Source organism: Phaseolus vulgaris, chromosome 6 (assembly GCF_051622355.1).
Source record: "Phaseolus vulgaris cultivar YP4 chromosome 6, ASM5162235v1, whole genome shotgun sequence".
In the NCBI taxonomy this organism is placed as follows: Eukaryota; Viridiplantae; Streptophyta; class Magnoliopsida; order Fabales; family Fabaceae; genus Phaseolus; species Phaseolus vulgaris.
In genome coordinates, this window is record NC_143503.1 from 32,422,883 (window position 1) to 32,433,715 (window position 10,833).

General features: G+C 34.5%; 2 protein-coding genes across 3 annotated transcripts; one reads left to right on the top strand and one right to left on the bottom strand.

The window, feature by feature from the left end:
- Positions 1–4,010, bottom strand: LOC137832268 (putative E3 ubiquitin-protein ligase LUL4). Its single transcript, XM_068640329.2, has 3 exons — positions 3,191–4,010; positions 1,680–2,193; positions 1–484 (listed from the first exon to the last, which is right to left on the bottom strand). Exons 1-3 carry the CDS (start codon positions 3,700–3,702, stop codon positions 371–373), a joined length of 1,140 nt encoding a protein of 379 aa, XP_068496430.1. The 5' UTR covers positions 3,703–4,010; the 3' UTR covers positions 1–370.
- A 1,627-nt stretch (positions 4,011–5,637) lies between these two features.
- Positions 5,638–9,847, top strand: LOC137832267 (putative E3 ubiquitin-protein ligase LUL4). Of its 2 annotated transcripts, XR_011084529.2 has the most exons (4): positions 5,694–6,442; positions 7,435–7,948; positions 9,084–9,267; positions 9,644–9,847. XR_011084529.2 is itself a non-coding variant. In XM_068640327.2 (3 exons), exons 1-3 carry the CDS (start codon positions 5,928–5,930, stop codon positions 9,195–9,197), a joined length of 1,143 nt encoding a protein of 380 aa, XP_068496428.1. In that variant the 5' UTR covers positions 5,638–5,927; the 3' UTR covers positions 9,198–9,506. The 2 variants fall into 2 exon arrangements, 1 of the variants encoding a protein (XP_068496428.1); XM_068640327.2 differs by lacking the exon at positions 9,644–9,847 and having other exon boundaries at positions 5,638–6,442; positions 9,084–9,506.
- The last annotated feature ends 986 nt before the right edge of the window (positions 9,848–10,833 follow it).

Sequence of the window (10,833 nt, forward strand, 5' to 3'; positions counted from 1 at the left end):
TGTTTCAAACATCCACTGTACATGTTAAAATATGTTATAACTTCAAAATTCATTATGATCCAACCAAACGTATTATTTCATTTCTCCCTTATACATGGATAATACTAGGCCATAAACAACATCAACACAAACTACATAAAAGTCATCGCCCGTACAATATAGATGACACGGGACGACGCCTTCAATCACGAAAGATCTCATTTTCCCATGAACATATCACACACGCTATAAACAGATTATTGACTAAATTTACAAAAAAGAAGAAATAAATTGCTATATATTACCTTACTGCAAACTTGAAAAAAGGGGGAATTTTCCTCAAAGGAATTTATTGACAATATCCTGCAACTTGGCATCAGAAGAAAAAATCTTATTGATTGTCATTGTTTACTTTGATCTCTATAAGTTCCTCAATAGACTGACGGCATATAGGGCATTTATTAGATTGAAGTCGCAGAGATTTTGCACACTCACCGCACATACACTGGAAAAACATAATAGAAGTGATATGAGAATAATCAATACGAAAATATGCACTATGTTAAGTGATGCAGGCAGGGATGAAAAAATATATTGATCTAGGCATTGATGTAATGTTGGTGTTAATACTGAAGAAAGGCTGGGGCACCACTTATTAAATAAGCCTTATTTTGGCTGCGCAAAAGAGTTAAATTAGAATATAAATATATAGTTAAATTTTGATAAATTATTTTAATGAATTAATAGTCTTGCATAAATTAAAAATAACTTATACACCTTAACTTTTTCAAAGGTCCTCTCATCTAACTTTCACGAGCATCGATGAACTTGGTAGAACTTGACATTCTTACCTTGTAAACGTCCCAACCTGACAATTTGACCGAAGGTTGGTCTATAACTTAACCTAGGAAGTGATTAGTTTGGAAGGGTAGAATATGTTGGGACTCTGTTGTATGCTTCATCTTCTGTTGATTGCTACTCATCATAACTAGTGAGCTGTAACGATATGTTTCTATATTCTAATAATACCATGCTACGCTGATTAAGAAAAAACAGGGTTTGACAATTGAAAAGCGCTCATAACTCAGTAAAAGTAGTCCAAACTAAGAAATAGTGTAAAATAAAATGCACAAAAACGATGTACTATTGCTACTACCTGCAAGGATTTTACCACCAAGCAATTAGTACATTTATTGCTACTAGTCAGGAAGAAACAAAAACACTGTATATTCATTTCACTCACAGTATATATGTAAGTGCTGATATTTTGATCTACGATTTTAAACTATATGCATGATCAATTACGTAACATATCATAACCTTGAAAACAAAAAGATGGGAAGGTAGGAGAGGAAGAAAAGAAAAACTAAAACAATATAAGGACCACAGAACACTCATTAGTTTCTATTCAAAATACTAACAATGAGCTCGATTTTCCATAAGCAATCTCATGCAAATACTATTTATGGTTCAAGGACTACAAATCCGAATGAACCATAACTAATATTATCCCCATGATATCTTAACTTCCACAAGCGATCTCATGCAAATACATATTATGCTATTATCCAGGGCTATCTATCTGTGTGAACCATAACTTCTATTATTCACATGAACCAATACTAAAGCTAGAACCTGCATTTCTTCCTCTAAACTGATTATCTACTCCATATATAAGCACGTTTGAAATGAAATCTTACCATATGTCGACAAGGTAAGACAGCTGTATCCTTTGCTTCAGTCATGCATATGACACACTCCTTCCCAGGATCATTGTCGTCAAAATCAGCTGCCGATGAGCTTGCTATTCCATATAACTCTCTCAACTCATATCGAACACCATCAATCCACAAAATCTGCCTTACTACTTTTATCAGGAAAGGACCAGCACCATTACTTTTCTCTAAGACACCTTGCGTTATTTGCATGTGAGGTGATGCATCTAGCACGGAATCACCCAGAGTTTCATCTTCTGAGGGTGTTTTCAAACTTGTTTCGGCACATATTACAAGAGGAAAGACATCTTCTTCAGGTGAGGGCTTTGAAAGATCATCCAACTCAAAGAAGCCTAGGTCAATTCCTGTTCCTGAAGGCTGGGAAAATGTCTGGCCAACTCCTTTCTGAAAGGGGATTCTGACTGGCTGAAATGCATCGGGAAATAATGGAACAAATCTACATTTTTCTTCTTCTTTGGCAAAGTAGAAGACAGTAATGCTGCCAATCACAATAATAAGGAGCAGAGAATTAGAAAAGCTAAAATATTTCATAAAATAGGCCATATTCACTCAATCTTTAAACTTTCGCATCTTAAGAAATTCATTTCATATAATTAGATAATCAAAGTATCAAATAAATCGTAAATTTAACCCATGAACATGTTTATAATGCAAATGCAGGAAGGAAAAGCTGTTGGGTCCAAGTGAAATTTCCTACCAATTGATTATTCTCTAAGTCTTCCAATGTGATTCAAAATTTTGAAATTATTCAATCTGGAACACCAATTGGAGTTCTTGCTTACAAACCGCATTGAAATTGTTGCAAACATCATTCATTTTAAAAATTTGTCCTACATATTTTTGGCACATTAAGGAGAATACACGAATTTGCCCTGCATATACTTAGGGTGTGAAGACTAGAGTTAAATCTGAGCACAGCCTCACTAAAAGACATAGAATCTATGATTTAAATAAGGATACTTGGCCACAGTTTGTGAGGCCTAGTCAAACAAACGGTACATTGCGGGGTTTGTCATGGATAATGAGACAGCAGGCACTAGAACCACGAAATGGGCCACCATTGGTCTTGGGCACAATTTGCTGTGAAAGACAGACTCTCCACTAACCTACTGCTCCTCTATCATCGCACCCGGGCACTGAAACACCGCGTACTGATGATAGGAATCTTACAAAAAAAAAATTCTAATTTCACGATAATTACTTACAAATTTTATTCTGATTTAAAAAATAAATAAAGACACGGTACAACTATAGTAGGTATTCAATCAGTAAGCTCCCGAAGTTAGCGTGCAATCTGAATTCATACATGAATTCTAAATAAATTGATCCAGGTAAAATAAGATAGCGCGGCAAAACTTAATTAACCGTGATGTTTAGACTCTAAAATCATATTCGTCTTGTGAATAGCGTGAAATACCGTCTTATGAAGCAATCCAATTTTCAGAGGGTTCGGAGAGAAGAATGAAAAGCCTTACCTGCCATCGTAGACAGCATCGAAAACGAAGGAAATGAGATGATGATCGGGGTTTTCCTGGTCAACCTCGAGGCGCAGGGTGTCTTTGTGGACGTTAACATAGTTTCTTATCTTCTTCGCGGCCTGGTGATCGACATAGGGCGGAGGAGTGGAGGCAGGGGCACCAGTGGCGGCGGGCCACACGCTAGGCTGAGGGTGGTAGAAGGGTTGGTATTGAAGGCGATTGGGCGCGGAATTGGCGTAGTTGGGATAGGCACTCTGGTTGGTGTAATAGAAGGAGATGGAATGGGTCTGCGGCGGCGGCTGTGGTGGTGGAACCAAGGGAGGGGGAGCGGCATAGTTGTTGCTGTTTGGGGCGTAAGTGGTTGTGGAAGGGAGGAAGTAGCCCTGCGGTGGCGGCGGAAGGGGAGGGTGGTGGGATTGGGGAGGGTAATAGTAAGGGGGAGGTGGGAGTGGAGGTGGTGGATTTTGGATGTAATTGTTTCTTCTTCTGCCACTCCATGAGATACCCATGGCAGTGGTTGAATTCAGAATCAGAACAGTGAGATGATGATGATGATGATGATGATGAAACAGAACTCCGAATCGAATGAATGCGTGTTGTGTGGGAAATTAAGTTGAACCTACCCTTTTGTGTTCTTTGTTCTTTCCCCGGATTTCTATAGTTTTCCTCTTTCACTTTACTTCGTTTCATTCATTCTCTCCTAAACCTAACAATTGCTTCAGGTCCACCCTCCTTCCTTACAATCATATCTTCTAAGGGAAATCATAAGGAAAGTGAGTTGAAAAACACATGCATGTAATTATTATTATTTTGGCTTAATTAAATTTTTGTTATCAATGGGGATATATTATTATTTTGTATTGCTTATATCTTTTCAAATGAAAAATAATATAATTAAGTTTTAAATTTTTTTATAGATTTGTATATTTTTAATTAAATTTTTACTAAAAAATATAATCTATTTTATCGAGTGTCCATATATTTTTCAATTATCATCAACTCGATGTAGTCATTTGATTTTATAGTATTAAGGACTGGTATAATAGAAAGAAAAAAAATGAAACTCACAAACTTTAATTATTTTTACTAAATAATATTATTTCTGTGTTCACATGATTTATATTTTATTAAATAAATACAACTTTCTTTCAATTTAAATTGATTCACTAATGATTTTTACTCAGTATTTCCAGACCAAAAAAAATATAAAATTATAATATTGTACTTCATATCATATTTAAAATACTATATATAATTAAACAATGATATTTGACTTCTTCATTAAATAAGATCATCTAGACTATTAGTCTCCCTTATTTATTTTTTTATCAGGAACACACCATACACAAATTATACGAACATTCATTGTCCAGTCATTTTTACCAGCAACTATGTTTGATATTAAAGTAATGTTTAAGCCATCAAGCATAAAAGTTTTTTGTTATCTTGTGTAAAGGAATAACAAACAAAATTATTTGTACACACTATATATAATAACAGTGTGGAGGGTGAATTGGGTTGCTGTAATTTGTACACTGTGGTCTCAAAGAAATGGGGTTTGTTTTAAAAAAAAAATGTGGGGTCAATCAAAGATTTGTCAAAGGTCAGAGGACATGTTACAATCTAAGGTTTCACCATTCAACATCTCTATGGTGGAATAGAATTAATATTCAACAATTACCTTTTCATACTCACTACATTAAATTTAATACGTTTTGTTTAATATGACCATGCCTTTAGTATTATTTTAGACAAAAAAAATTATTTTTTCAATGATAATTATAGTGATACAATATATTTTTAATTATTAATACTTATTTTAAATTATTAAAATTTAATTTAAAAATATAAGTCCAGGAAACCAATTCTAAACAAAAACACCACCAACCATTTGATTGACTAACACAAAATACAAAATGTTACAATTTATCAATAACATCATATTTAGGTGACTTTATCAAAATTGTCCTAAAAAATAATGAAAATATTAAGAAAACATGATTTTAAACAACTTATTTACCGTTGAATAAAATCGTTAACGCAAAAAAAAATTAAACATATTATCAATTAGTTATTAATAATGATGATACGAAGTGTATTTTAAGTCTAACTCAAAATCTTATAAAATTAGTTCATGAGATGAGTTTTGCACTCATTTATACACAATAATCGATGTAAAATCTTTAACTGGAATATATCTTTTAATAAATACTTCTGTCATTTTTAAATTACACAATTTTATTATATATAAAATTAAAATACATAATAGTTTCAACTTAAAAACAACTAATACAAACATGGAAGACTTAGAAGATTTTTTTATATTATAAAAATAATATTTTTCCACGTAATCTTTTAAAACTATTCTTACAAAAATTATTTATTTCCAATTTTTTTTAGTATTATATATTCTATATAATATGTGGCTAGTAAAAATAAATAATGAGATGTATATATTTTTCAAGTCATTTTCCTCAAAAGACATGGTTGTAAGGAAGGAGGGTGGACCTGATCAAACAATAGTTAGGTTAAGGATAGAATGAATGAAGTAAAGTAAAGGGAAAAAAAGAGAGCTGAAGAAATCAGTGGAAAGAGCAAGAACACAAAAGACTGGGTTCGACTTAATTTCACTCGTAACACGCATTCATTCGATTCGGAACTTTGTTTTGTCGTCATAATCATCATCATTATCATCTCGCTGTTTCTGATTCTGATTCTGAATTCAACTACTCCCATGGGTATATCATGGAGTGGCAGAAGAAGAAACAATTACATCCAAAATCCACCGCCTCCACTCCCACCTCCCCCTTACTATTACCCTCCCCAATCCCACCACCTCCCCCCTCCGCCGCCACCGCAGGGCTACTTCCTCCCTTCCACAACCACTTACGCCCCACACAGCAACAACTATGCCGCTCCGCCTCCCTTGGCTCCACCACCACAGCCGCCACCGCCGCAGACCCATTCCATTTCCTTCTATTACCCCAACCAGAGTGCCTATCCCAACTACGCCAACTCCGCGCCCAATCGCCTTCACTACCAACCTTTCTACCACCCTCAACCTAGCGTGTGGCCCGCGGCCACTGGCGCCTCTGAATCCACTCCTCCGCCCTATGTCGATCACCAGGCCGCGAAGAAGATAAGAAACTATGTTAACGTCCACAAAGACACCCTGCGCCTCGAGGTTGACCAGGAAAACCCCGATCATCATCTCATTTCCTTCGTTTTCGATGCTGTCTACGATGGCAGGTAAGGCTTTTTCACTCTTCTCTCCGAACCCTCTGAAAATTGGATTGCTTCATAAGACGGTATTCCGCGCTATTCACAAGACGATTCTGATTTTAGAGTCTAAACATAACGGTTGATTAAGTTTTGCCACGCTATCTTATTTTACCTGGATCAATTTATTTAGGATTCATGTATGAATTCAGATTGCACGCTAACTTCGGGAGGTTACTGATTGAATACCTGCTATAGTGGTATCGTGTCTTTATTTATTTTTTAAATCAGAATAAAATTTGTAAGTAATTATCGTGAAATTATAATTTTTTTTTGTAAGATTCCTATCATCAGTACGCGGTGTTGCAGTGCCCGGGTGCGATGATAGAGGAGCAGTAGGTTAGTGGAGAGTTTGCCTTTCACAGCAAATTGTGGCCAACCCCAATGGTGGCCCATTTCGTGGTTCTAGTGCCTGCTGTCTCACTATCCATGAGAAACCCCGCAATGTACCTTTTGTTTGACTAGGCCTCACAAACTGTGGCCAAGTATCCTTAATTAAGTCATCGGTTCTATGTCTTTTAGTGAAGCTGTGTTCAGATAACTCTACTCTTCACGCCCTGAGTATAGGTAGGAGTGTCGTGTTTTTCTCTTTAATGTAACAAAAATATGTAGGACAAATTTTTAACATGAATGAAGTTTGCAACAATTTCAATGAATTTTAAGCAAGAACTCCAATTGGTGTTCCAGATCGAGTAATTTCAAAATTTTGAATCACATTGGAAGACTTAGAGAGTAACCAATTGGTAGGAAATTTCACTTGGACCCAAGAGCTTTTCCTCCCTGCATTTGCATTATAAACATGTTCATGGGTTAAAGTTACGATTTATTTTATACTTTGATTATCTAATTATATGAAATGAATTTCTTAAGAAGCGAAAGTTTAAAGATTGAGTAAATATTACCTATTTTATGAAATATTTTAGCTTTTCTAATTCTCTGCTCCTTATTATTGTGATTGGCAGCATTACTGTCTTCTACTTTGCCAAAGAAGAAGAAAAATGTAGATTTGTTCCATTATTTCCCGATGCATTTCAGCCAGTCAAAATACCCTTTCAGAAAGGAGTTGGCCAGACATTTTCCCAGCCTCCTGGAACAGGAATTGACCTAGGCTTCTTTGAGTTGGATGATCTTTCAAAGCCCTCACCTGAAGAAGATGTCTTTCCTCTTGTAATATGTGCCGAAACAAGTTTGAAAACACCCTCAGAAGATGAAACTCCGGGTGATTCTGTGCTAGATGCATCACCTCACATGCAAATAACGCAAGGTGTCTTAGAGAAAAGTAATGGTGCTGGTCCTTTCCTGATAAAAGTAGTAAGGCAGATTTTGTGGATTGATGGTGTTCGATATGAGTTGAGAGAGTTATTTGGAATAGCAAGCTCATCCGCAGCTGATTTTGACGACAATGATCCCGGGAAGGAGTGTGTCATATGCATGACTGAACCAAAGGATACAGCTGTCTTACCTTGTCGACATATGGTAAAGTTTCATTTCAAATGTGCTTATATGTGGAGTAGATAATCAGTTTAGAGGAAGAAATGAATTGGTTCTTGTGAATAATAGAAGTTATGTTTACACAGAAACAAAACTGGATAATAGCATAATTTGTATTTGCATGAGATCGCTTGTGGAAGTTAAGATATCATGGGGATAATGTTAGTTATGGTTCATTCGGATTCGTAGCCCTTGAAACATAACTAGTATTTGCATGAAATTGCTTATGGAAAACCGAGCTCATTGTTAGAATTCTAATAGGAACTAATGGGTGTTCTGTGGTCTTAATATTGTTTTAGTTTTTCTTTTCTTCCTCTCCTGCCTTCCTATCTTTTTGTTTTCAAGGTTGTGATATTTCATGTGATTGATCATGCATATAGTTTAAAATCGTAGATCAAAATATCATGACTTACACTTATACTGTAGGTGAAATGAATATACAGTGTTTTTGTTTCTTCCTGACTAGTAGCCATAAATGTACTAGTTGCTTCGTAGTAAAATCCTTACAGGTAGTAGCAATAGTACACCGTTTTTGTGTATTTTATTTACACTTTAACTTAGTTTGGACTACTTTTACTAACTGATGAGCGCTTTTCAATTGTCAAACCCTGTTTTTTTTCTTAATCAGTGTAGCATGGTATTATTAGAGTGTAGAAACATATTGTTACAACTCACTAGTTGTGATGAGTAGCAATCAACAGAAGATGAAGCATAATAACAGACTCCCAAAATTTTCTACCCTTCCAAACTAATCACTTCCCGGGTTAAGTTATAGTCCAACTTATTGTCAAACTCCATTGTTAGGACTTTTGCAAGGTAAGAAACTCAAGTTCTACCAATTTCATAGATGCTCGTGGGAGTTAGATGAGAGGACCTTCGAAAAAGTTAAGGTTTTGAAATTATTTTTAATTTATGCTAGAAGATTAATTCATTTAAATTTTTTTATCCAAATTTAACTATATCTTTATTGAATAAGGGGTACCCCAGCCTTTCTTCATGATTTACATCAACATTCCATCAATACCTAGATATATTATACCCACTCGTACCTGCATCACTTTACAGAATGTATATTTTTTATTCATTTTTCTCATATTACTTCTGTTGTGTTTTTTTCCAGTGTATGTGCAGTGAGTGTGCGAATGCTCTGCGAATTCAATCCAATAAATGCCCTATATGCCGTCAGCCTATTGAGGAATTCATTGAGATCAAAGTAAACAGTGGCAATCAATGAGATTGTTTATTCTGATGCCAATAAATTCCTTGTAAGAAAATTCACGCCCTTTTTACATGTTTGCAGTCAGGTAATATAGCATTTTTTTTTTCATTTTGTAATTAGTAATCAATAACCTGTTTATAGTTTGTGTGATGTGTTCGAGGAAAAATTAGATCTTCAGTGATTAAATGTTTCCTCCGTGTCATCTATATTGTGCCGGTGATAATTTTTCCGTAGTTTGTCTTGATGGTGTTTAATAGATCATTTGCCTAGTGTTATACTTGAACAGGGATAAATGAAATAACATCTTGTTTGGTCCATGATGAATTATGTTTGAAAGTCATAACTTATTTAACCATGTACAGTGGATGTTTGAAACATGTTTGATTATATAAAGTGGACTCGAAGATACTAGGATTTATGTTTGAAAGTTGTTAAATGGTCATTCACACATTCTGTTGCAGGAAAGAGAGAAGTGTTTTTTATCTCCTTGGACTGAAGTTACATAATGTAACTTTTACAAACACATCCGAAGTCGTATGTGGTATAATGCATTATTAGCTTTTGTGAGCTATTTATTGTGTTGCATTGCAAGGTACTTTGGTCGGAGTGACAAGGTAGCACTGATGAATCAAAATGTCTCACACACAAATGACTTTTTAGTCTCATTCTCCTTTGTAGGTATTCTCTATTTAGATCCACCCGGAGATCTCAAAATAACTGATTAACGATGGTAATTAAATTTCCGAATAATATTTCATTCACTTCTTTTTTATAAATGACCTTGATCAAGGCAACAACTGGGTAATGGAAAAGCATTTTATGACAGATAAAAAGAGAGTTTTGAACCACAAGCATCTGGTGAGAGGGTGTGTTTGCGTGGTTACATGTTTTTTTGTCTTCAAACTAATTTTTAAAACAAATTGTGATTGGGGAGATGGTGTACTTAAATGATTTTTAACCCTCTTAAAACGGTTTTATATTCAATTTCAAATAAAAAGATATTTTGAATTTGGTTCTTAGTTTAAAGGCACTGTTATTTTTGGTGATTGATGATTTTTTATTGTCATTACTCTCGCAGTCAATCATAATTGTTGTAGTTAGTGTTGTTCTCTAATTAAAGATAAAGTTTTAACTTGATTCTATATTATTTAATAAATATTTAATTTGCATATTATCGACATAAATTTTAAATTTGATTAGGAAACAGTATTAATAATATCTATATGTAAATTTTCTCCTTACCAAGAGTATTATAATAAGCATTATTTGTGTTGCTGTTCGGTTAAATTTAAAATTTTGTTTTAATAATTTATATTTTATTAAACATATTTATTACAAAAGTAAATTCTTACTATATGATTGCAAAAGAATCATAAGTGCAAGCTTTTCCTTCAGAACAATATATGTTCCGAGAACCTAATAACGCGTTTAGGAACTGAACAAAATTAAGTCAATGCATCTTAAGTGAACACATACTTTTTTGGGGTCACAAGTTTTTTAATCAGTCTTTTCTGGTCACAAAAATGTAAACAACGAAAGTTAAATCTGGCATCTCAGTGAAGAATTCAAGTTCCTCACTAATAGGCCAACTCCAATAGATTGATTCAACTGTTATATGGTGGAAAAAAAAAATATAAAGTGAGATAATTAG